The sequence below is a fragment of the Sinocyclocheilus grahami genome, unplaced genomic scaffold (assembly GCF_001515645.1).
Source record: "Sinocyclocheilus grahami isolate Dianchi unplaced genomic scaffold, SAMN03320097.WGS_v1.1 scaffold466.1, whole genome shotgun sequence".
Lineage (NCBI taxonomy): Eukaryota > Metazoa > Chordata > Actinopteri > Cypriniformes > Cyprinidae > Sinocyclocheilus > Sinocyclocheilus grahami.
In genome coordinates, this window is record NW_015505645.1 from 1,081,537 (window position 1) to 1,109,127 (window position 27,591).

The 27,591-nt window shown below is 36.1% G+C and overlaps 2 protein-coding genes and 1 long non-coding RNA gene across 6 annotated transcripts in view; all 3 read right to left on the reverse strand.

Annotated features, from left to right (window-relative positions):
- LOC107553224 (sphingosine-1-phosphate phosphatase 1-like) overlaps nucleotides 1-2,156 on the reverse strand; it is a 35,086-nt gene extending 32,930 nt beyond the window's left edge. Inside the window, exon 1 of the mRNA XM_016235390.1 lies at nucleotides 1,203-2,156. Coding sequence (XP_016090876.1) covers nucleotides 1,203-1,883 — 681 coding nt within the window. The 5' untranslated portion in view covers nucleotides 1,884-2,156. The remainder of the gene's footprint in view (nucleotides 1-1,202) is intronic.
- A 2,703-nt stretch (nucleotides 2,157-4,859) lies between these two features.
- LOC107553232 (uncharacterized) lies at nucleotides 4,860-8,496 on the reverse strand. 2 transcript variants are annotated; one of them, XR_001604941.1, is made up of 4 exons: nucleotides 8,251-8,496; nucleotides 6,598-6,688; nucleotides 6,241-6,356; nucleotides 4,860-5,926 (listed from the first exon to the last, which is right to left on the reverse strand). It is a non-coding gene; the product is annotated as an uncharacterized lncRNA (long non-coding RNA). The 2 variants fall into 2 exon arrangements; XR_001604940.1 differs by having other exon boundaries at nucleotides 6,598-6,698.
- A 545-nt stretch (nucleotides 8,497-9,041) lies between these two features.
- The window catches only part of LOC107553223 (synaptotagmin-16-like), a 29,128-nt gene continuing 10,578 nt past the window's right edge, over nucleotides 9,042-27,591 (reverse strand). For 2 of the 3 annotated variants that reach the window (XM_016235388.1, XM_016235387.1), the window contains exons 3-7: nucleotides 22,117-22,329; nucleotides 19,751-20,067; nucleotides 14,293-14,733; nucleotides 12,442-12,625; nucleotides 9,042-10,345 (exon numbers count right to left, since the gene is read on the reverse strand). In XM_016235388.1, coding sequence (XP_016090874.1) covers nucleotides 10,032-10,345; nucleotides 12,442-12,625; nucleotides 14,293-14,733; nucleotides 19,751-20,067; nucleotides 22,117-22,329 — 1,469 coding nt within the window. In that variant the 3' untranslated portion in view covers nucleotides 9,042-10,031. The remainder of the gene's footprint in view (nucleotides 10,346-12,441; nucleotides 12,626-14,292; nucleotides 14,734-19,750; nucleotides 20,068-22,116; nucleotides 22,330-27,591) is intronic. The other variant, XM_016235389.1, reaches the window with a different exon arrangement.

Sequence of the window (27,591 nt, forward strand, 5' to 3'; positions counted from 1 at the left end):
CATGGCCAGGCCAACCACAGGTAACTAGGGTCAGACGACGTGACAGCGCTAGCTGGAGGCAGCAAAACAAAGTGGAAACGGGAGGCAGCCCATTTAAACCAGTGTAGGTTCGCCTACATAAGGAGCTTAAAATATCATCTTGTTGTGATGTTGGGTGCCAGAATCGATGTAATACAGCCTCAAATTAGAAATTTGATCACATATCTGCTGCCACTGCCAGACAAAAAACCGACGACAGCTGTGGTTAAACACGATAAAACGAGCAGACTGGACAGAAACGATGCTCGCTTTGCAGCGCTCACTTATCAGAAAAGGTTAAATAAAGTATTGTCTTTTGTTGTTATGGGCGCGTCTACAGATTTCTTGCCATATGTCTATGTTTCTTGCATCTCACGACTATGTCGTGTATGAAATAATGTCTGTGTGCATGTGTGTAAAACAACAAACTGACGATTTATATATCATTTGTAATTGTATATACATTGTTGTGATTAATTGTGGCTGGAACAATAGTGTAGCTGTAAAAATAGTTGCCTGTTGAAATTGAAATATATATACTGTACATCTTCATCATGACTAGACGGACACGGTGAGTTTGTCTTTACTACACAGGTTAGATGTGATCCACCTCATAGTAACAATCCTGTCAGATCGTCCATCCTTTGAGTGAGAGTGTAACGTTACAGGTCGGCCGATCTGGTTTCGTGGTTAAAGTTAACCTTTTCGACATGTTTCCGTGTTGTTGTTGCTCAGCAATGTCTTGGACATGATGTTGTCTGGGTGTTTGGCAAAAGGAGAGTGGGACTGTGGGCGGTGCTCGGGGTGGTGACTGAAGGCAGTGACTGTGTAGTTCTGACATCAACTTTTTATGGAAGTCACAACGTTGGTGAAAAATCACAGCTACTTTATGCAGGCTGTGTGCATTTTGTGCTGTGTGGACTGACTGTTTTGAAACTTAAATGGTAGTTAAATAGCCCCTAGACCTCAGTAATCATGAAAAAAGCCAGGAAATTTCAGTTTTGACAATATGGGACCTTTAAGGGTTAAAAACTTTTTTATGCAATGCAATAAAACTTCTACATTAAGCGTGACTTCAGTGTCCAAATATTTCTGGGGACAAGTTTGCTGTGTGCTGTAGAAGTCACGCAACACTCATCTACTAAATATCATTCATGCATTGAACGGTGGCGTGATGTTCTTACCTCCCATCGACTGTAGGTCAGCAGGAACAGGCACAAGGGTATGGCGGTACCGGACATGGCATGCGTGGAGGGCATGCTGTACTCTGAGTTGTAGAACATCTCCACCTTGACCACCGGAGGCGAGGCAGGTCTTGGCCACCGGATCACATCTTTCGTGCACTGGCCGAGATACATGACCAACACCCAGACCACGACGAGCCGGCGGCTCACATACGCGTCCACGTTCCACATGAAGAACGGGAAGAATGAGATGTAGAACAGCTCGTTCCCTAGCTCGGTACCAAGCGTGAACAGGTAGAAAAGAAACTTATTATCGATGATGAACTCCTGCCCGACGTCTCCAGTGAGAGAGTTTCTGCGAAACGGCTTTACCGCGGATCCTTGAGCCTCGACCGCTTCTTTATCCCGTGCCTGCCCGTTGACGTTATCTCCTGCAGCGCCGTTCGCAAAGACGTTACTGCCTTTCTCCCCGTCGCTTTCTGCTCCTGCTGTTCTACGGCGGGCGGTATCCCCGCCTCCGCTCTGAACATCCCCGTGGCGAGCATTTGGTGCCCCGTAACGAAGTCTGTCACGCGGTTCGGTCCCGCGTACCCCGCACAGCCGTTGGAAGCGCGCGACGTGCTGAGGGTCCTGCAAATGGTGCATGAGCCGGACGAACCCCGCTTTCAACCCGCCTGCCATGTCCAGCGACAAACTGCGCAAGTTGAACCGACCCGGTAAAGACCGGGAGAAGCTGGAGCTACTGAGAATGAACCGTGCTGTGGGTTATTAAACCATCCCCTCCATTTCTGTGCTTATAATAACAACAAAACGCCCAATCTAACCAAGACAAATAAACTTATAACAACTGACAAAGTTATTGCTAGACATATGAAGAGAAAATTAACCCAAAATACTACTTGCAACCCCAACGCCGTATCCGGTTACTGACAGATCTGCAGGACCACAAGCCATAATGGGAGGGGCTTAGCAGCCCGGACATTGTCTGTGATTGGTCAGACACAATAGGTCTCTATAAAAAGAATAATATATTATGAGGACATTATATTTTGGTGTATTTCTCTGAGACTATACATGCCACAGTTTTAATTCCCTGTACAGAGCACATTCAGGGCTTTTCAGAGATACTAAATGTTTGGATGTTTCACCATGACCACTCCCTCTCCTTGGTCTTCAAATATGTCTGATATTAACTTAGTGACACTCTTACGGAAATATGATCATATTTTGTAATTATCATTTAAAACTGTCTAATTTTTAAACTGTCTGTCATAAATCAACATCTCAGGAAAATGTTATGGGGTCTCAAATCAAAAGATGACTTTCTGTTACGACACAGGATGTTGATTTCATACATGTCCTCATATGAGGACACTGGGACTAAAAGAATGTTTATTAGCATTTTGGGAGACATAACAAATGAATAGGGAAATAAATTATGTTTCAATATTCTATGAAATATTATATATTATTATGAAAATCTTGTCAAATATTACTCCCATTATTACACTTCTTCTTTTTAATTACATGTTGCCCCAAAAACACATTATGCAAATTATATTTAGTTTATAGATACATTGTATATAATGAGAAAACCCGTTTATGGCCATTTTACACACATTTTGCAGAAAGAAAAATGGTATATCAAATCATTCTGTTGAGAATCATCTTTATACAAAGTTTGGTAAAAAAAAAAAATCCTGAAAACGAAAAATTTATTGGTGATTGTAAAAAATCTATTGTTTTTGCCTATGCATGTTCATTCATGGTTTTTTTTTTTATTGTCTCGATAGCATAGTCATAGCATAACTTATGAACGAAATATCTTCTTTTTTTTTATTTATGCTCTAAAAACAATGTAAAGACATGAAAAAAAACTTTTTTTTTTCCTAAAATCTTTTCTCGGGTCTTACGAGGTTAAGAGTAAAAACGTTTTGATATTTAAATACAGCTCAATGGATTCTAGTCTCGCAAAGCACCCCCTGGAGTAGGCTAAGACCACTTTTGTCAAAGAAACGTTTAAAACGTTTAGCAGTATTTACTGCCCAATGGTGCGGGGGTTAGGCCGGGCACACACTGTGTGGGGGTTAGGCCGGGCACACACTGTGCGGGGGTTAGGCCGGGCACACACTGTGTGATTTCAGCAACGTTTTTGTTAAATACCAACTCTCACTGTACGAGGTAATCGCACGCGATGTCAAGCCAAAACTCAGGATTTATGTGTGCTCACAGCACACTGTACGACGTGAGACCCTCCCGAACCCAGAACTGTGTAGTTTCCATCGCTTCTGTCCAAACCATACGCCATGGTTTCATTTCTGTTTTCACGCAGGCGGAAGTTTCATGAGGGGCAACTGAACCAATTCATCCGACCATCCGATTACCGCTCGGGAGAGGCTAATCACCTCTTGTTACCCCCTGTACACTGCTCAGCAAAAGACGCACTATAAATGCTGAAATTCGGCCCGACTCAAAAAAAAAAAGAGAGGCAGAATTCGGCTCAAAATCGGACGAAAATTGTACAGTGGATGCCCGGCCTTGCGCCATCACTTTACGGACTCGGGAGCGGCCGCACATGCTGGAGGAAAAGCCCAATACTGATACATTTTTTATGTGCATATATTTATTTACACAGATAAAGACAAAGGGCTTAGTGAAACATTCAATCTTATATTTTATTTGACTGCAGTGCCATGAAAATAGACAATTCTCGTATGCTACTTTTAAACCTTTTGGCAAAATAGCACTAAATTCTCTGAGCAATAGTGTTCTCTTTGAAACAAAAAATAAACTCCATTTCAAAATAAACCGGATACCCATGTCTATGCTTTGAAATGTCCAAAAGATAGCACTCTGAATTGAGATTTCAGTCAATTACATTCAGATATCGAAAAAATTACAATACACATACAAATGTGCATAAACAAACACAACATATTAATAGTAAGAGTACCAGTCATTATTAACAGTACCAAAATATTTTTGCACAACTTTGCCTGTTAGAAAACTTTATGTAACCAAAATATGTGAGACCGCAATATGAGACGAGCACAGGATCATCGTCTGAGGTTCTGTGTTAAGAGAGAATGGCGGATTTTACACTACATTGAGCATGTATACCTTGTTTTCCCCGTTAGTTATAAACCATGGGTCTGTGCAGTGCATGTAGGCCATTGTTATGAGATATTCTGACACCCACATAGCTTTCAGATCCAAAGATTAGAGAGCCAGAAATGTCGAAAATGTCTCTCCGTGTGTGTGTGTGAGAGAGAGAGAGAGAGAGAGAGAGAGAGAGAGAGAGAGAGAGAGAGAAAGGAGGCATTGGAAACTCCATATACTGGACAGACAACCTAAATTTGTTACAAAGGACAAATGAGTGTAAAACAGCATTATAAACTGTAGGTAGTACAGTTGATTGAATGAATGAACCAAAGAGGTCTATGTATCTGATAATTCATCGCCATAACACTAGATGGCAGAGTCACCTTAACGTAACAGTTTCTGCCAAAACCCTTAAAAGGCTGAATGCAATGAAACACAAGTAGCAAATGCAGTAAATAGTTTTTTACAATGTGAAAGCTGCATGTCACTGCACTCTCAGAAAAAAGGTACAAAACTGTCATTGGGCTGGTACATATTAGTATCTTAAATGTGCATATTAGTACTTAAAAAGTGCTTTAAAATAACATATTACATTTTGAAAGGGTCTGCGTGATATGGTGACAGATTTGTACCTTTTTTGCAGAGAGCGAGACCCTGTTTAAACAAAACAAAACAAAACCAAAAAACGGAAGGCCTTGAAAGAAATATTATTTTCACTGCTCATTTGCCCTCATATATTTTCCTATTTTGTTTTATGGAAACGTCTTTAAAAAATCATTACTAGCTCGACATCAGTAGCCACTTACACAAAAAAGTCAATTTCACAGCGACAAAGCTTTAGTAAAATCACTCTATCCTTAAGAGCAGCTGGGACTTTGACGCTTCAAATTTAAATTTTTGTCTCTTTTTTTTTTTTCTTACAACATAGTATAACAACCACAAGGTGCATGGCTTTTTGTTTGCCTTTTTTATCCCTGAAAACAATGCTTAAGATTATAGCTCACTCAAGTAAATTCATGAAAACAAAATGTCTGTGGTCAAAGTTCATATCAACAGAGCGAGGCAGTGATAACAGGATGATGTTGGAAAAAAAACACCCTGATATGGACAGCACCTGTCACATCACAAACTGCAGAGCTCACGCTCACCAGCACAAGCACAAATGCACACAAACCCGAATCCCCTTATTCCTTAATGCTGGCTCCTGGAAATCAGTCGTAGACAGTAGGAAAAATCCCCTGCATGTGCGCGATGACATCTTATTCTTTATCATCCAAATGGTAGAATAACACTGAAGCTCCATGATCAGGAGGCAGGATGTGGCAGCTGCCCAGGCCACAGATGCATGAGGCTGGGGAGGATGAATACGGCAGCAGCTTGTACTGCTGGAACCCCTTGAGCACCACCTTCAGTCTCTTCCGCCTCCACTCCATCTCCTCTTCCTCTTCCTTGTCATCTCTTGGTTTCTCTTTCTCCCTCTGGGCTTCGTCCAGGTGGATCTTGCGTAGCAGGTTGTTGATGAGCACGGAGCGGCGGAGGTAAGCCTCAGGGTCGTCTAGGAAACGCAGCTTCTGCAGAGACAGGCGCAGGATGCAGCTGCGCTCCTCACGCAGGATCAGGTGCTGAGGAGAGACAGACAGGTGAGGAGAGACAGTTGGAAGATGTCAGGTGTGAAGACACGAGACAGACAGGCGCAGACGTGAACAGGATATTTACATGAAATGGACAACTGCCTGAATCAAAGAGGGTGACACACATAAGATCAGAAAGACATCTATCTATCTGTCTGTCTGTCTGTCTAGAAACTTCCAAACCTTTCAAACATGGCTCTGTAAAGCCAAGATTTGAAGTTTTCCTTAATAAATTTTTATTTAAATTTAGAATTTCACTTTAATTATACTTTGTTGCATTGAAGCACATTTTAAATGACACTCACTTTTTGTAAATATCCATGTAGGCTTCCCTGAACATCCTCCTCTTCCGCATATTTTCGCTTAAAGTAGGCGACTTTCGACGTTGTTGACTGTTGAGGGCACTCTTAGAGGAAAGACCCTGCAGACGAGCACACAGGGATTTTGTGAAAACCGTGGCTTTGCAACTGGATGGAAATGGGATTTTTACAAATGTAACATCTCTTTTTTTCAGTCTCTTACTGTGAAAGATGATTCAACATAAAACAATTCCATCAGTGTAAATGTGTCCCTAACACTATGCCATGGGTAAAGTGGTTTAGGGTAGACCACAGGCAGTGTGTTATGTAACAAGGCCTGTGTGTGTTGTGTGTATTAATTACCTGAGAACTGCTTCACGCAGACACAATCACACACCTCTCTGACAAATCCTCTATTCACCTGAGACTCTTTCCTCTGGCTCACACACATTGCCTAATGGCTCCTAGTCAGAGAAAGAAAAAGAGAGTATTGTTTACTAAATGTTATTGTTTACTTTCCAATTAAGGTTAGTATTAAATTGGTGTGAACGTGTGACAACTAGCTCCGCTTGCATAGCCTACAGAAATGAGTGTAGTTCTGTCTCAAAAAAGCGAGTACAAGTCGGGCAAGAACTGCTGCAGTAAATGTAACGACACCTGCAGGCAGCTGTGCTGTAATTGTAAGATGACTTGCTGCTGTGTAATTGGAGTACCCGTGGGTGGACAGACTAGTGTGGGCTGCGTGTGAGTTAGCGCGCTCTCGAGAGAGAATAAATATAAGCCAATAAAAGGTATTAATCTTCACTGTACTTTTCGTTGGTAAATTTGGTTAAATTGTAAAAATACAATACGTTTTGGTGACTGTATATTGTACAGTTCTAAATGTAAACGTCATTACATTTAATCATTTTTAAATCATTTTAACACAGGTTCTATCAACCTGTTTGAACTAAAAATTTATTTTTAAGTTTGTTATTTTAATTGTACTGATAACATAGATGGTATATGCCACATGAAGTTCATATGAAGGGAATTCTGGCAATGTCCAATTGTGCATTAATTATGTTTAATTTTTATATTACTCATAATTATCATGAACTATTCTTAATTATTATTATATTTAATTTTATATTACTTTTATTCATTTACTTAGGCTATATACTTTATATTTAATGTTAAATTAATTTATCATAATTTTTTATTTCAGTAATATTTTAACATATAATTATATGTTTATATGTGCGCTCGGGACAAAATAGCAATTGACACTGGATGCAACACTAAGCAAAAGCAATAGTTTTCGCTTTCAAATGTAATTTTAGAAATGCTATTTTGCATTCAGCCATGTTTTTTTTTTAGCAACATTGTCTAATACTTACGGTTAACAAAACAAGATTAAGTATTCAGCTGGTCATGTCAATGATACCAGTGGCCCATATGAAGTGACCCATTCCATGCAAATAAAAATCTTTTTAAGATAGTAATTTGACTAAACTTAATTTCATCATAATCTATAATGTACTAATCAGTTTCAGGGCAAACCTTTTAATGAGTGCATCTTTAAATTTCTCCGTAAAAATTATTTATAATTTTGCTAAACATTTTAGAATATTCCAAACTAAAAATTTTCATGGAACATATAGCCTGATGGTAATGTAACTTACAGTTCTTTACGATAGCATTTGATATTTTTTGAAGAATATTATTTTACTTGTTTTTATTTTTCTACAGTGTACCAAATAAGTAGCCTACCTTCAATAACTGAAAATAGCACAGAATATGCATGCGTGTGTTATGTTGCATAATGCAGTATAAGCAGCCACTCTAATGAATGAATCACAGAACGCGCATTTTCCAAAAATCCAAAACATTTCAAACTAGAGAATGGGTCTGTTATGATTATACAATTGCAAAATAAACAGAAGCATGCAGTAAAAATAGCATATTATGTTTTAAGTGCGCTCACAGAGATTAAAAAAAAAAATCAATGTGACTAACAGAGCTAAATGATCCTACCTTATTTATAAAGCCACATCAGCAGTCCCTGCACGCGCGTTATTCATCAAACCAGAGGCTCAAAACAGCTCATACTGTGCCGAATGTAGCAGCTCCGCGTGAGCTTGACGCTTCGCCCCCAGATGTCGAAGTCTTGCTTTTGATATAATCCCTGTAGTATTCGGCTCACTCTCGGCTCTTAAAATATCCCTTTCTGTGCAGCGAGCAATAACAGACTGCACCGGCTCCTGATTGGTCAACGCTGAAACAGATGTTTCCTGTTGCTAGGAGAGTCCTGTTGCTAGGCTCCAGCATCAAACTCCATTCTTCTCGCATCCTCTCTCTTCTTGCGTGTTTCTTAACATAGGGCTTATCTCCTTAGAATATTTTTTTTGTACTTTTGAAATGTTTTATTGCTCATATACTCCTACAGCATATATATCTGGTATACATTAGTATATGGTATGTCATAAAATGTTTTAAACCTTTTAAACTCTTAAATGATCTTTTAACCTCACGTCTCCATGCTTAATTATCTCCTTCGACCATAAACGATTCTTCCACTCCTATACGCAAACATTACATGATGGGAATATTAAAACGCACACTCTTCTGGCAAACAGTTTCAGATATTATGTCAGTCTGATGATCATATGATTGGTTACTGTCAATTGAAGCTACGTTTTCCTCTGCCAGTATCACCTATTTTCACAGTTGTGATACACTAAGATCAATGCATAATCATTGTTACAAAATAAAGATTTATTGCTGTTCTGAATCATAACAAAACACATTGCCATCAAAAGTAGTGTATTAGGGATGTCTTTAATGATAGACAAAATATATGCATTTATTTCCAAAAAACACTTTGTATTTGAATGCATGCAAAACAGGCACTACTGACTTTTAAAACACTGTGGTCCATGCATTTGTAATGTTCCAGAGTTTTTCATGTTTATCTCCAATATCACTGGCTATAAATAAAAACTCCATAAAGGTTTAATCAGATCAGGCACTTTATATATGCATAAAGCAGTACAGGCATGCATTAGAAAAGAGTTTGGGTTTTAATGTCACAAGGACAGTGTTAAGTTTGTCTGAAGATTTTCTTGAACATGCAAGTGTCTGTGCTCTGAGTTTTGGTAAGAAGGATTGGTCTCTTTCCGAGAAATTACAATGAATGGGGACTGGAGCTTTCACTGTCCATGACTTTAAATTACAGCATATTTTGACGTAAAATGTAATAAAAAATGTCAAATGTAACAAAAAGAAACAGCTTTACTGTCATCAGTAGGAGAGCATGATTGAAAGTGCACGTGTTCAACAGTTTTCTGCTCATTAAACATTTGGTCTCACCAAAACTGCTTCTGGTGTCAGTCTGAACTTGAGGCTTAAAATGATCTGAAGAAAGACATTTAATCATTTCAAATCAATCCTCCATTCATGAAATCGCTAGGCGACAATCACCGTGGCTCTAGCAATAATGCGTTTTGATTGGCTGCTGCTGGAGTTGAAGAGAGTAGTCAGTATATTACGCCATGAAGTCATTTCCTGGTTACCAGATAAGAGGCTCTATCAAGTACTCACAGGGAGAAAGAAAAGTGGTGTGTGGGTGTTTCTTTGTGTTTGTATGTGCTTCCAAGATTTTCACAATTGCATTATTATCTTTCTTTGAAACTGTTAAAAGTGCTTGTTCATTCCTGTTTTTGTGGGTATTTTTGGTCTTGGCTTTCACCTCCTTCCCAAAGGAAAATCCAGCTGAACACAGTAGGTATGAATGATTAGACTTCTATCTCTCACCTCTAAGCTTCCAGTAGTGTGTGCCAGCGGCAGACTTGTTGGTTTCCACTCTCCTTCATGTCCTGCCAGTGAAGAAGTTCTTCCTCACCACTGCTGTTCTGGCCCAGAGCCACCCAGCCAATCATCTCCTTGCGCTTCATGTTCCGCCGATTGTAAATGGAGACCATTAATGTGACATCTGACAGTTGGAACAGTGCGACCTGGAAGACAAACGTCTCCTTGAAGACAGGATTCGGCTGAGTGCGACGGATGGACGTCTTACAGCGGGAAATCTCCTGTCCCATGGAGTTTAACAGAGTGAGCTTACCAAATGTATCTGAAAGAGAAACACAGGTCACTAAATCTCACCTCAATATATTTACTTAATAATCTTGAACATAAACCTTTTTTATTCCATTTTAGCCCAGTGATCAAATCTTTTTGTTATTGGATAATACTAATCTGTGAATTTGTTTTATATTAAGCAGCACAACTATTTTCAACATTGATAATAAGAAATGTTTCTTGAGCACCAAATCAGCATATTGAAATGGTTTATGAAGGATCAGACGTAGATGAGTTTGTTTCTTCACAGGAATAGATTGGGAGAAATTTAGCATTACGTCACTTGCTCACAAATGGGTGCCGTCAGAATGAGAGTCCAAACAGCTGATTAAAACATCACAATAATCCACAAGTAATCCACACGACTCCAGTCAATCAATGAAAATCTTGAAAAACTGTGCTTTTGTAAGAAACAAATCAATCACTGTGTTTTAACTTTAAACCATCGTTTCTGGCTAAAATAGAGTCCATAATAACGCTTACTACAGTGAAAAAGTTCATGCCCTGTTGTCCTCTCACATCAAAATCCACCAAGATATTTTTTTAGAATTGTTTCGGACTCTTTGGACTTGATCTGCGCATATTTCTCTCCTGATTTTGACAAGACACCTTAATCTGATAGAGCACTCATATTTTAACCAGAAGCAATGGCTTGAAGTGGAATCGTGTGGGTTACTTGTGGATGATTTGGATGTTTTTAACAGCTGTTTGGACACTCATTCTGACGGCACCCATTCACTCCATATGATCCAATGGTGAGCAAGTGGTGTTATGCTAAATTTCTCCAAATTTGTTCTGATGAAAAAACTAATTCATCTACATTTTGGATGGCCCAAGAGTGACTAAATTTTACATTTTTGGGTCAACTATTCCTTTAAGAGACATTCGAAAAATCTTATCGATGCTAATGATAGAGTAGATTAGTACAGTAACAAATAATGTTTTTATTTTTGAAGCAAGCACAAAACTGTGACAGCATTATATCACAATTTGTGTGTGTGTGTGTGTGTGCATGGTTTTCTTCAGCAGTGACTCATCGACTTGATGGATGTTTTTAACAGCTGTTTGGACACTCATTCTGACGGCACCCATTCACTCCATATGATCCAATGGTGAGCAAGTGGTGTTATGCTAAATTTCTCCAAATTTGTTCTGATGAAAAAACTAATTCATCTACATTTTGGATGGCCCAAGAGTGACTAAATTTTACATTTTTGGGTCAACTATTCCTTTAAGAGACATTCGAAAAATCTTATCGATGCTAATGGTAGAGTAGATTAGTACAGTAACAAATAATGTTTTTATTTTTGAAGCAAGCACAAAACTGTGACAGCATTATATCACAGTTTAATCTGGTTACTTGTGGATGATTTGGATGTTTTTAACAGCTGTTTGGACACTCATTCTGACGGCACCCATTCACTCCATATGATCCAATGGTGAGCAAGTGGTGTTATGCTAAATTTCTCCAAATTTGTTCTGATGAAAAAACTAATTCATCTACATTTTGGATGGCCCAAGAGTGACTAAATTTTACATTTTTGGGTCAACTATTCCTTTAAGAGACATTCGAAAAATCTTATCGATGCTAATGGTAGAGTAGATTAGTACAGTAACAAATAATGTTTTTATTTTTGAAGCAAGCACAAAACTGTGACAGCATTATATCACAGTTTGTGTGTGTGTGTGTGCATGGTTTTCTTCAGCAGTGACTCATCGACTTGATGCGAGAGGTGTGAGAAAAAGATCTAGGGCTCTCCGATCGATTAAATGCCTTGTAACTACATTCACCGAGAAGCATTATTTTGAGATGTGACCATAACAGATTAAGAGTCATACGAACAGCATGAACTCTAAAAGCCTGATGCTTGACCCACAACACAACGTGTGAGGATGACACATTCAAAATTTGCTAGTACAAATGTGTGTTCTAGCAGCTTGTTCGTGTAGTAAGGATTTATTGCAGTACATCTACTCAAAATCAATATTAGACGGCTTTACAAAAGGTTATTTGCTCAAGAGTCACTCCTGATGTTCTAATGATGCGTTTCTGAGCCTCTGTTAGTGTGAGTAGGATGGTGTGTTTACCTGGAGGTCTGTTGAGTGCGAAGTTACGGAAGTGGCTGCCTTTAATGATCTCCACAGACAGTCGTCCTGTGGTGGCGTTATATGATAAACCCAGCAGTAGTTCTGGGTTTCCACCGTGAGAAACAGAATGACTGGAGGAAGCACTGTCACTCTGAGCACTGAAAGACACCTGGGAGTCTACTGTCTGCAGGGAGGGAGATGACAACCTAGTTGGTATTTGTACATAAAGTATAGTTCTACATCTTTCAGTATATGGACACTGTACTATTTCAGTCTTTCTACTTCAAAATTTAGTTTAACTCAATATGCTACTTGCCATTTCTTTGTAATTATTTGAGAAATTTACTAGCTATTTTGGCGTGAAAATTGTTTCTGAGTAAATCCTACATCAATTTATTTTCAGTGTACCTTTAAAAAAATGTATTCCTTGTACATATGTACAACTTTACAGATGTACAAAATAATCTTTGTGAACAAATATGCTGGTACCCTCAGAAAAGTTCCAGCATTTTATATTCTGACGCATCTTTAGAAAGAGAAAAGATGATTTGTAAAGCTTTGTTGAGTTTGTAAAGTTAAACATTCATAAAAAGCATTTCAGAAGCTGTTTGCACATAAACGTGTCTATCCAAAAGTATCGAAATGTACCTGTCCACTTGAGCCTTTAATCATAAGAACAGTGTAAACAAAAAAAAAAAGTTTATGTAGGATTTACTGTGAAACAAATTTCACGGCAAAATTTCTAGTAAATTTCACAAATATTTAATAATTAGAAATAATTAAATAATAATTAGAAAGAAATGGCAAGTAACACACTGAAATAAATGCTACATTTTTATGTAGAAAGACTGAAATAGCCTTTAAAAAAAAAACACTCAAATAATCTTCATTTACAACTTTTCTGCAGAAGATAATTTTGAGCCAGTGTTTCATTATCTCTAATTGAAAAATGTGTTTTTCTGCTTTGCAAATCTAAATATTTTGCTTTCTGTGCTATCTTTCATTTTATTATTAATTTATTATAAACATAATGTAATCTAGGATATGACTATGTATTGTATATATGTAGATAGATAGATAGATAGATAGATAGACAAACTTTGAAATAAACAAAAAAAAAAAAAGTTTATGTAGGATTTACTGTGAAACAAATTTCACGGCAAAATTTCTAGTAAATTTCACAAATATTTAATAATTAGAAATAATTAAATAATAATTAGAAAGAAATGGCAAGTAACACACTGAAATAAATGCTACATTTTTATGTAGAAAGACTGAAATAGCCTTTAAAAAAAAACACTCAAATAATCTTCATTTACAACTTTTCTGCAGAAGATAATTTTGAGCCAGTGTTTCATTATCTCTAATTGAAAAATGTGTTTTTCTGCTTTGCAAATCTAAATATTTTGCTTTCTGTGCTATCTTTCATTTTATTATTAATTTATTATAAACAATGTAATCTAGGATATGACTATGTATTGTATATATGTAGATAGATAGATAGATAGATAGATAGACAAACTTTGAAATAAGAGATTTAGAAATTTTAGAGGATCTAATTATGAATCAAACATTGTAACAATATGTATAAATGTGTAGATTATAATCTAGAATGTATATATGTATAGATTATAATTCAATAGAAATAAAAATATTATTTCTGGCACATATACAAATATATTGTTAAAAATAACATCTTTTTTTTTTTTTTTGTAGTGGGGCCAAAAATAAAAAGCTTAATTGAACTACTGGCCCAACCATGCCATTTGAAAAATCCTTACTGCTGAGCCATGACACTTTTCAAAAAAACAAACAAAACTATGAATACTATCAAAGTACACACACACACACCTTGAGATTACTACGTGGCTCCAGCACCAGAGTGATCTCGAAGCGCCCCGTACGATTCAGCCTGTTCAGCCTGTACATGGCCTCTCCCATCATCCTCTCCTTGTTCATCTTCCCCAGTGCATACAGGCGGAACCGCAGCGCAGAGGAACCCAGATCCCCCAGCTCTAGATGTGAGAACCGGAATGTCTCCTCAAACCTGGGCATGGAGCCTTTCTGTACAGCCGTCTTGTGCCGCTGTCGTTTCCCAGGTAACAACACCACGTGCACCTGCCAGGAGTCCATGCCACTCCGTGCCTTGTCTGGAATGCCTTGGGCCATTATCACTGTGACCAGGAGCCTGTGGGTTTCAGCCCGATAGTCGAGGGCAATTATGAGATCACCACATTTTGAGATATGCCCACGAGGGGAAGTGCTCAGAGGGTGGGATGGAGATTGTTCATGCTGTTAGAGAAAGAAAAACCTCATTTGCATATGTAAATACAAACATACTCAATGCATGTAAACATACAGATCTAAACACACTTTCACACACAACCTCCCACACCTCTCCAGATGAGGACTATTTTACTGTGCAAAACTAATACATAAACACAAGCTGTTTCCATTAGCAACAGCTATGAGTGCCATAGAGCACAGACGACTCCTGAATATTCATTAGAATTTAGTTCTCATAACACTTTGAGATGTGGAGAGAGAATTAGATGATCCAGTTATGAACGGAAAGGTTAAAACATGGTGTAACGCATAATAGTGATAATACACAACAGTAAAAATGTTATAAAATGTAAATAAATTAAAGAGAGAAAATAAATAAAAAATTAAAACAATATTCTATCCATCTATCATATAAAATTCATACACATTTTTGCATTATATGTTTTGATTCATAATGAGATCCTCTTTTTTTTGAAAAAAAAAAGAGGGGGGGGGGGTAAGATTTATTAATGTTTTTGAAAGAAACCACTAGTACTAACCAAGACTGCATTTGCATGATCAAAACACAGTAAAACCCTTAATACTTGTAAATATTATTTCAACTTAAAATAATCAGCTTTTCTCCTGACAAAATCAGTGTAATGGCAATATTTCCATCCCCTGAATGTAAGCTTTTCTATATTCCAAGCTTTCCTGATGCCCTGGTGACTTCATGTGCCTGTGCGAGTCGTGTAAATTATGAAAATAAATCTAGAAATGGTAACACTTTACTTGAAGGGGTGTGCATAAGACTGACATGACACCTTCATAATCATGACATGACACATGTCATGAATATGAAGGAGGATTTATGCATGTTTATGACAACTGTCATTAAGTGTCATTCCCTCAGTTATGTAATTTTTAATGCAAAGATGACATTGTTTGAGATGTCTTTGTTATGGGCTATGGTTAGGGGTAAGGGTAGGGGTAGGTTAGGGTTAGGTAAAATAATGTCATATTTGCATTAAAAATGACATAACTGAGCGAATGACACTTAATGACAGTTGTCATAAACATGCATAAAAAACCCTTCATATTCATGACATGTGTCATGTCATGATTATGTAGGTGTCATGTCATGATTATGAAGGTGTCATGTCAGTCTTATGCACACCCCTTCAAGTAAAGTGTAACCACAAAATTTTGAACAAAAAGCTGAAAAAATGACTATGAATTGGATTCAGAACGATAATCAAAATGTAGAAAGAGTCGATCAACACCCCAAAGCTTGACGGTCATTATTACCTCTTCATTGGTCGACACTACATCAACTTTACACAGTTTTGATGCTGTTTTATGTCTGATGATCGTGTTAGATTACATGTGCTGCTGTTTAGGTTTCTTCTTCACTTGTGTATTTTGGAAATTCTTTACAAAAAATGTGTACTAGCGCCCCCTACAGTATAACATTGAAAACACGGATTCTAGGAACACAAGTATAGCTCAAATATATTTAGACTTTTTCTAAGTAGGCTACAATGTCATTTTAAGTATATTTCTGAGAAGTACATAAAGCCCATGTCTGAGAAGTACATAAAATTAGACTGAAAGTATACTTTCCTATTTTTTAGTTTAAAAGAAGTATACTAATAGCACACTTGAATAAACTTATTTTTTGTAAGGGAAGCAAGGAGCTCACATTCTTTTGTCAGAGAAGCAGAAAAGTGAAAAGATATCTGATGATCATCACATGTATAATGCATCTAATTCTACAAGCTCAAGCAGTAGTCAACAGCACCCAGACTTCCCTAGAATCAACTTGTCAACCCTCGGTTGAATCCAGCAGTGGCTTTGACTTAATTAAAAAAGAACAAGAATTGGACGAGAAACAAAACATATCTAGACAAAATAGACACATTGTAGATTATAATCATAATATGAGTTAGAAGAAAATGAGCAATTCAAATGTTCTATGGTCATTCGCTCAGTTATGTCATTTTTAATGCAAATATGACATTATTTTACCTAACCCTAACCTACCCCTACCCTTACCCTAACCATAGCCCATAACAAAGACATCTCAAACAATGTCATCTTTGCATTAAAAATTACATAACTGAGGGAATGACACTTAATGACAGTTGTCATAAACATGCATAAAAAACCCTTCATATTCATGACATGTGTCATGTCATGATTATGTAGGTGTCATGTCATGATTATGAAGGTGTCATGTCAGTCTTATGCACACCCCTTCAAGTAAAGTGTAACCCTAGAAATTATTGGATTGTTGGATTTCAAATCAGTAGGGGTTGAGGCATCAAAAGTTACTAAGTAACTAGCTGTTTTATGGATGGTAACTGTAATACTATTACTGAAATTTTGTTAGTAATTAGTTACACTACTAGTTACTGCAAAAAGTAATATTATTACAGTAGTTACTAGTAACTAGTTACTGCCCAACACTGGTCACAATGCACAACACCGCTGTGCACTCCCATGTAAACAAGCACGGATGAGAGGTGCGTGACGCGCTGAATAAAAGAGCACATTCACTCTCTGACAGCAGGTGGCGCTGAACAGCAGAAATGCAGCTGTTACCCCGTAAACAAAGCAGCTGCCCCTACTTTCTGAAACGTATTTAAATGATTTAAACAGCCATTCAGGTTTGTGTATTCGCTATGTTGCTCTTCACAGCGCCAAATACTTAAATATTTAGACTTGACACGCTATTTTTGTTCAAACTTTTTTTTTTACATTTTAATCTGGACTACAACACGCCCTAGATATTGTTTGAAAATGTTTTTATTCTTTATTGTTCAGTCACACTTTACATTAAGGCCCCATTAGTTAACATTAGTTAATGTATTAGTAAAACAAACTGCCAATGAAAAATTCTTCTAAACATTCATTAATCTTAGTTAATTTCAATATTTAATAACACATTGTTAAAATCAAAAGTTGCTACTGTGTTATTTAATGAACTCAAGCTAACATGAACATGAACAGTTGTATTTTTTAACAAAGATTAATCATTTTTGTAGCAAATGTAGCTATTGCTCATTGTTAATGTTAGTGCATTAACTAAGGTTAATTAATGAGATCTTATTGTAAAGTGTTACCTATTGGTCTTTATAATTTTTTGCACTTTAATCTGTGTGAAATTATTTCCTTTACACATTTTTTTTGTGTATTGCTTTATTGTATTTAAATGATCAGTTTCTTTTTGTTATAAGAAAAAAGTTATTAAACCTGTTATAATTTATTATGACAACACTTTTTTTGCAACTAAATTTCAATATTGTGATAATACCGTATACCGTGATAAAAGCATTAGCAATTAATTGCAACATGAAAATTTGATACAGTCACATGCCTAGTGCTGCTTAACATTTTTTTGGAAAATATTACATATTTTTCAGGATTATTTGATGACGATAAAGTTCAAAAAGCATTTGTTTACCCTAACCATAGCCCATAACAAAGACATCTCAAACAATGTCATCTTTGCATTAAAAATTACATAACTGAGGGAATGACACTTAATGACAGTTGTCATAAACATGCATAAAAAACCCTTCATATTCATGACATGTGTCATGTCATGATTATGTAGGTGTCATGTCATGATTATGAAGGTGTCATGTCAGTCTTATGCACACCCCTTCAAGTAAAGTGTAACCCTAGAAATTATTGGATTGTTGGATTTCAAATCAGTAGGGGTTGAGGCATCAAAAGTTACTAAGTAACTAGCTGTTTTATGGATGGTAACTGTAATACTATTACTGAAATCTTGTTAGTAATTAGTTACACTACTAGTTACTGCAAAAAGTAATATTATTACAGTAGTTACTAGTAACTAGTTACTGCCCAACACTGGTCACAATGCACAACACCGCTGTGCACTCCCATGTAAACAAGCACGGATGAGAGGTGCGTGACGCGCTGAATAAAAGAGCACATTCACTCTCTTGACAGCAGGTGGCGCTGAACAGCAGAAATGCAGCTGTTACCCCGTAAACAAAGCAGCTGCCCCTACTTTCTGAAACGTATTTAAATGATCTAAACAGCCATTCAGGTTTGTGTATTCGCTATGTTGCTCTTGACAGCGCCAAATACTTAAATATTTAGACTTGACACGCTATTTTTGTTCAAACTTTTTTTTTTACATTTTAATCTGGACTACAACACGCCCTAGATATTGTTTGAAAATGTTTTTATTCTTTATTGTTCAGTCACACTTTACATTAAGGCCCCATTAGTTAACATTAGTTAATGTATTAGTAAAACAAACTGCCAATGAAAAATTCTTCTAAACATTCATTAATCTTAGTTAATTTCAATATTTAATAACACATTGTTAAAATCAAAAGTTGCTACTGTGTTATTTAATGAACTCAAGCTAACATGAACATGAACAGTTGTATTTTTTAACAAAGATTAATCATTTTTGTAGCAAATGTAGCTATTGCTCATTGTTAATGTTAGTGCATTAACTAAGGTTAATTAATGAGATCTTATTGTAAAGTGTTACCTATTGGTCTTTATAATTTTTTGCACTTTAATCTGTGTGAAATTATTTCCTTTACACATTTTTTTTGTGTATTGCTTTATTGTATTTAAATGATCAGTTTCTTTTTGTTATAAGAAAAAAGTTATTAAACCTGTTATAATTTATTATGACAACACTTTTTTTGCAACTAAATTTCAATATTGTGATAATACCGTATACCGTGATAAAAGCATTAGCAATTAATTGCAACATGAAAATTTGATACAGTCACATGCCTAGTGCTGCTTAACATTTTTTTGGAAAATATTACATATTTTTCAGGATTATTTGATGACGATAAAGTTCAAAAAGCATTTGTTTAAAATAGAATCTGTTGTAACCTTGTAAATGTCACTTTTGATCATCCTTGCCGAATAAAAGTATTAATATCTTTAAAAAAAAAAATCCTACTGACCATAAACTTTTAAACGTAGTCTATATAGAAATGATATGAAAAGATCTGGCTCTGTTGCACACAAGCACACACACCTCAGAGCTCCATGTGGAGATACTATCCGTAGCCTCACTGTTGTCATAACCATGATTGTCGACTGCCAGACACCTTTGTGGGGTTTGCCGCCCCACACTGCTCGGGCGACTGCCCTCATCCCTAGGTTGAGCCTCCAGACGGTCCCATGTTTCCTGGGAGCTCACAGAGATCTGCTCCGCCATCAGAGAGAGGGGATCAGTGAGTGTCCGGCCCTCAGGAAGAGGACTCTGTGATAACGGGTCTCTCGGCTCAGACCCTACACGTCGCCTAGACGAGAGGGGATCCTGAAAACTCTGCACACTGTTTCTCTCAGCTTCTACACGGAAAGAATGAGAGAATTATTTTATATGATTGTTGCACCGAACGATCAGATGTTTCTCCTAAAATTCCTTGGCATAAATAAAAATGGTAACTGTTTTGATTGCAGACTTGGCAATTCTGATCACAGTTTGAGACATCTTTAAGACCTTTGCTGAAACACAAAAAGAGACTGATGTCAGGAGGACAATCTAAGAAGCAAAAGTCTCCATTTAATCTCACTGCAGTTTATGAGAAACAACTGAGCTATTATAGAGATCTCATTGGTAAATTTTAATTCCATTGGGTAATTCAAATAAACAGACCATTATATTTAGAAAAAACAATATAGTAGTAGATTTTTAATAGAGAAATAAAGACGTATACCACAGCTCTGTCACACACACACACACACACACACACATTCCCTGAATGTTTAGCAAATTAAATTTTATTGACACTCTGACAGATATCATAATTGCAGGACAGGCTCCCTTGACCAATCAGGCTCTCCGGAGCAGATGATAATGATTGTAATTTACGGCTTTAAGTGCTTGTCCTACGTGACTCGTGACTCTATGAGTTTCACTGAATGAAATCTCTTTCAGGGCACAAACTGTTCTACTCAGCAGCAGCGACCAATTAACAGCAGACAGGGCCAGTTACCACAGCAACCGAAAAGACGCTATTCCATGGTAACTAATGCTGTGATAAACATTCTGAGAAATATAGCTCCATACAGCAAGAACTCAGTGGACATAAGCAACCAACTGGAAGCTGTTTTAGTTGCGCTATGTCTAATTGCAATGTACAGATCAGGGATGTTGACTGAGCATTAGAGGAATTAACAGTGACATGACAAGCAGCACATTTCTAAAAATATGGATTGGATATGGATGGCGTTTGGATTTGTATTGCATCTTCTGAAACATAGGTCAGCTTTAGCCTGAGGCAATGAAGTCAGTGTTCTAATATTTAATAAGCATTTTTATTTAACATTATCAGATTGAATGTTTTGAAAATTCATTATATTAATAGGTTCTCATTCCTGGTTCGTCTTAAAACTCTCAAAACAGTATCAATCTAAGCAATAGTCTCCATTTGATCTCCACGTAATCGTACTGCTCTCTAAGAGGAAAAAATTAAATATTAAATACATCTCATTTGTTAAATATCATTCCTAAAAAAACATTATCAAAGTAAAAGGACTCGTAAATGTAGAACAATATATTCCACAAACCACTAGTCAGCACAGTTTCTGTCCATCAAGCTTTAATCTTCTGTTTGTTAGGAAAACTTTGTTTTTTAACTTACCACAATTTTATTTTAGTCATTATAAATAAAATTTGAGTTAAAGTTGTAATAATGTAGTTCTGTTTTTGTCACTTTAATTATTTTTTTATTGTTTTAATTCCTTTTTTGTTTTAGGTTTAGTTTGAGTCATTTTAGTACTTCAACTTAATTCAGTTAGTTTGAATTAATAAAACATTTTTTTGAAGATTTCCATATAATATTTATATTTTGTTTTATTACAGTTTTATTTAAAGTACTTAAATGATTTTTTATAGTTTTAGTTAACAATATCAACATTGGTTTACCATCAAGTTAACTAATTAGATTTTTATTGACAAAAATCTTTATCTAATTTTAATTTATGTTAAAAAAAGATCAGCCAAACAGTCAGCCAAAATCAGATTTTTTTGAAAGGCTTATATTAATTTTTTTCTGTGTTATTCTGATGACAGAATAAAAGGCAATCTTTTATTCACAATCATCCACACTCACACATAGAAAACATACACACACGTACCCTTCAAGTAGAAATGCTTTTGAAATAACTGAATGACCTTAATGAAATGAATTTCTTAAAATGCATTTCACTGTCCTTCTTTTTAAACCATGGCTCTGAGCTCAATTTATCAGCGAGAAGCTGCTTCAAAGTGTAGTGAAATATTCAATGTGGTTGATATACAGTATATGTGGCTGTCATGTATATCAGGAAAGCATAACTACGCTATGCATATTTATATTCAAATGTCTGAGATAATAGACGAATGTGGGTGCGTACCTTCACAGTCAGATGGCTCTGTGCTTCCTTCTTCCTGGTCAGACAACAGCCGTTTAAATTTGTGATGTTGCCCTGGTGCATTCTGGGTCTCGAGCTCCGTAACCCCCGAACGGAAGCTTTGTGAGCGGGAAACCGAGATCTCAAACTGCTTTGCTAACTCATCATCGCTGCCTGATGAGCTGGAAATCTCACCGCCTTCACCGTAACTATTCACTGCACACACACAGATGGACAAAAAAGGGGCAAACAAAAGAAAAGTTACAAAAATGTAGGAAAAGATAAATGCAGAGAAAATTAATGAATATGGACCACTACAGGCCGACCAGCCATAATTCCAAGGCATTGCTATGTGGTTGCTATGGTGCTCTGGGTTATTACTGGGCCATTACCATTCCTATACTAGGTGGATACTCGGTTGTTGTTAACTAGTCAAAAGAGTCCTTCCTTAAGACATGCTGATCCCTAGAAATGGCTATGATGATCCCTAGAAATAGTATCATACGCTAGGCGAAAATCAAGTCAGATTGCTCAGAAAACTGAAAGAACATCTCTTCTCAATAAGCCTCACAATTTGAGGAATCATTCATGTGTATAACAATCTCTAACCACCATTCAAAAGTTTGAAAAATAGAGTAATAAGAGTAATAATGTGAAATATTATTACAATTTAAGATAACTGTTTTCTATTAGCATATATGTGACCCTGGACCACAAAACCAGTCATAAGGGTCAATTTTTCGAAATTGAGATTTATACATCATTTGAAAGCTGAATAAATAAGCTTTCCATTAACGTATGGTATTGTTAGGATAGGACAATATTTGGCTGAGATACAACTATTTGAAAATATGGAATCTGAGGGTGCAAAAAAAAATCTTTAAAGCCTTTAAAGTTGTCCAAATGAAGTTCTTAGCTATGCATATTACTAATCAAAAATTAAGTTTTAATATATTTACAGTAGGAAATTTACAAAATATCTTCATGGAACATGATCTTTACTTAATATCCTAATGATTTTTGGCATAAAATAAAAATCTGTAATTTTGACCCGTACAATGTATTTTTGGCTATTGCTACAAATATACCCCTGCGACTTAAGACTGGTTTTAAGATCCAGGGTCACATATTTTAAAATGTAATTTATTCCCGTTTAAACTTTGATACTTTTTTCAGGTTTAAAAAAAAAATTCAAAAGAAAAGCATATTTATTTGAAATCTAAATCTTTTTGAACATTATAAATGACCCGTACAATGTATTTTTGGCTATTGCTACAAATATACCTGTGCGACTTAAGACTGGTTTTAAGATCCAGGGTCACATATTTTAAAATGTAATTTATTCCCGTTTAAACTTTGATACTTTTTTCAGGTTTAAAAAAAAAATTCAAAAGAAAAGCATATTTATTTGAAATCTAAATCTTTTTGAACATTATAAACGTCTTTACTATCACCTTTGATAAATTTAATGCATCCTTGCTCAATAAAATTACTAATTTCTTTCTAAAAAAATCTTACTATCCCAAACTTTTACAAGGTAGTGTATACACAATTTAATTGTGATAACTGCCTTAGCAAGAACCATTAATAAATGAAGAACAAAAACAACATTTACTTAATTCTGATGCATTAAATTTTTTTTCATATTCCATCAAGTGAGAGAGAAAGAGAGTTTTGTTGGTAGGTGACTCAGACATGGTGGTATTTTTTAATGGTAATGTAGAGTGTGTGTAGACAGGCATGTCTACCATATTATCAATCATAAGAGTGTGGTCAATTAGTGTCTTTGGGTCTCTTTTTTTCTCTCTCACCCATTATAGTAGTATTTCCATTCATTTCACCACATCATTCACTCACACACATCAAATTAGGCCAAGTGACTATGTAAGGAGCAGCAAAGGAGTTTGCCATGGTTACCAGTCCCTCACGCTGAAGTGTTTTCCTCAATGTACACACTGAGTGTGTTCCATATGACATAAATGATACCTACGCAGGGAAACCGAAAGGAGAACAATCATAGCCGCTGTGCCATTCCAAACAGAACATCTCATAAATAACTGCTGCAAAGAACTCTTCAAAGCTGCAAAGAGTCCAACTCATAGACATTTTGTGTGGAACATATAATGAACCAGGTTTAACTCTCTCATTATATACAGAAAAAAACTTTTAAAACCATTAAATTTCAGTGGTAATGTTAATTTCTACATACATGAATACATATTTTAACATTTTGAATGAAAACTTACTGTATTATGAATAAATATGAATGAACAATAAACAAGAATATTTAGAAATTGTAATAATTATTAATATGTTCAAAAAATTTAAAAGCATTTAATATTTCTTCAAAATGCTAACATTTTAAAAACTTTTGGTTTTTTTAACAATATGAACTGTTAATTTACTATGTGACAGACATGCCTAGATCTTGTGTTATTGTAATGTGAATTTCAGAACCTTTCCTGCTCAGCCCTATAGACAAATTTCTATCAAACCCCATATAGAAATATGAAATGATTTCCAAACATTTACTGGCTAACTTTCTTTTTCAATGGAGGAGTGGGCCAAAATCCCTGCTGCAGTGTGTGCAAACCTGGTCAAGAACTACAGGAAGCGTCTGACCTCTGTAATTGTAAACAAAGGTTTCTGTACCAAATATTAAGTTCTATTTTTCTATTGTATCAAATACTTATTTCATGCAATAAAATGGAAATTAATTATTAAAAAATCATACAATGTTATTTTCTGGATTTTTTTTTTGATTCGGTCTCTCACAGTTGAGGTGTACCTACGATGAAAATTACAGATCTCTCCATTCTTTGTAAGTGGGAAAACTTGAAAAATCGGCAGTGTATCAAAAACTTATTTGCCCCACTGTATATATATACTGTACATCTCCAAGATCTTAAAGGGATAGTTCACCGAAAATGTCATCATTTACTGTATGAATCTGTATGAATTTCATTGTTCTGCTGAAAACAAATGAAGATATTGTAAATAATATTTGCTGGTCCCCACTGACTTCCATAGTAAAAAATGTTCATACTAGGGAAGTCAATGGGGACCACCAACTGTTTGGTTACCAACATTCTTTAAAACATCTTTTTTCATTATCCACAGAAGAAAGAAATTCATAAACAGCTATTCAGACAGTGATGACAGAATTTTCATTTTTGGGTGAACTATTCCTTTAACAAGCATGTTAAGAGTATCTTAGGTGAGACTGCATGACTGAATATTTGTATATTTGTGTGTGTGTGTGTGGGAGTGAACATTTAATGACTCTCCTGTTTGTTTTGAGAGGGCGTTCTCAGTTTACTGATTATATTAAATATCCAGAGAAACACAAAAACACACACACACACAGACAAGGCTGTGTGTTAAACCCTGCATACGAGTGTGTGTGTGTGTATCTGTGTTTAGTGTCTTTCCAAGCAACAGAATTTCTCAGAAACATTTGCAAACAATCCAAATTTAGTATGAAGGATTGACAATAAAGATATCTGAAAGCTAAAGCTAAACCGAATGTGCGAGTCTTCCAATTCATTAGCTGCTACAGGCAAATCATTTGTAGAGTGCAGTGAGCAGTAAGTTATTTGTGCTAAACCAGTGTACATATGACTACAATGATAACTAATAATAATTATATAACAAATATCAGGTTGCAATATTAAACAGCATAACGGACTGTTTTTGTACAGCTAAAATACCTGGAATAACTGCGTCACCGGATGCACATTTGAAGTACAAATGGCCACGGCTGCTCTTACATTAAAAATAAGGTGGACTGAGCAAGACAAAAGTTACTGTATGAGGACCCTAACTCAGTGTTTCCCAACCAGGGTACCGTCTGTCGAGAGCAGGGGTGCCGTGTAAAAAAAATCATTTTTTTAATATATTTTTAAATTGCTAAAATGTTCATAAAAGCAGCTATTATATAATATCCATTTCTGATGTCGCCAATAATTAGAAATGCACTGAAATTCCGAGAAGGGTCTGGCTGCAGCCTCGCACTTGCACTCTCAAACTTGCACTCTCAGACACTTGCGCTTCCGCTAGCGACATCAATTGCATGCTTTATTTTTTATTTTGTTCTATGTTTTATTAATTTTTGTTTGAATCTCTCAACAAGAAACTAAATTACAATCACAGTCACTTGCAATCGCCACTTGCATTCTCCGATACCTGCGATGTTACTTGCAGTCCACACAAATCGTGCGTGTTGCCAATGGAGACAAGAAGCTGTGGTGGTGATTAAACGATTAAAACTAATTTAGTACTATAACATACAAGGTCCTGCAAGAAAAAGACAAGACCCGCAAATCCGTGGCCACAGAACAGCAGAACATGAACGCAATGCACAAAGTCTCTGGTTAAGCGTTTTCCTCCTGTAGAAAAACAAACACTTTACATGGCTTAATGTATTAAGATGCTATTAAAATATCAAATTAAATATACAATTTATTAATATAATGAATATGTATATAGTATTTTCCTCCCATACTGCAAAACGTGGCATAATGTGGCATAATGGACTAAAAAGGCCAAACTCAATATGCTCCTCTACATTATTAATATACATAGGCTAACTAATATGTACAGGCAAGCAGGTGAGCCCAGAATAAACGCAACACGCACAGTTTCGTGTTAAGCATTTTTCCATATAGAATAAACTGTCTACAGCTCTTTTATATCATTGTCTTTGTCCATTAAGCTACATTACGTGTTTTATTTATAATGATTTTCTATGGGAGGAAAATGTTTAACGTGCAATTTAACGCATTGTGTTCTGTACTCGTCTGCTTGCCTGTACGGAGTTGATCCTTTTAAAATAACTTAATGCATTTCAAAATGCACGTTCATATTTGTTGGTCTGTATATACTTTGAGTCAACAACAAGACATATAGGCTACTGTATTGTCTTTATCATAGTCCGTTATTATGCCACATTAAGCGTTTTGCTGTATGGGAGGACAAGTGAAAGTTTGCGCATTGTGTTCATAGCCATCTGTTTGCCTTGTAGTACATAAAATAACTATATATCGAATTTGATCTTTTAATTTAACTTAATGTATCTTAATACATTACGCCATGTTAAGTGTTTATGTTTTTCTACAGGAGGAAAATGCTCAACGAGAGACTTTGTGCATTGCGTTCATGTTCTGCTGTTCTGTGTCCACGGATTTGCGGGTCTCGTCTTTTTCTTGCATGACCTTGTATGTTATAGTACTAAATTAGTTTTAATCGTTTAATCACCACCACAGCTTCTTGTCTCCATTGGCAACACGCACGATTTGTGTCGATTGCAAGTGACGTCGCAGGTAGCGGAGAGTGCAAGTAGCGATTGCAAGTGACATTGTAATTTAGTTTCTTTTATTTATTATCTTTTATTTATTTATCTTCTTGTCTTCACCACCTGGCTACTGTTGTAAAATGTTGAGAGATTCAAACAAAAAGTAATCAATAAATAGAACAAAA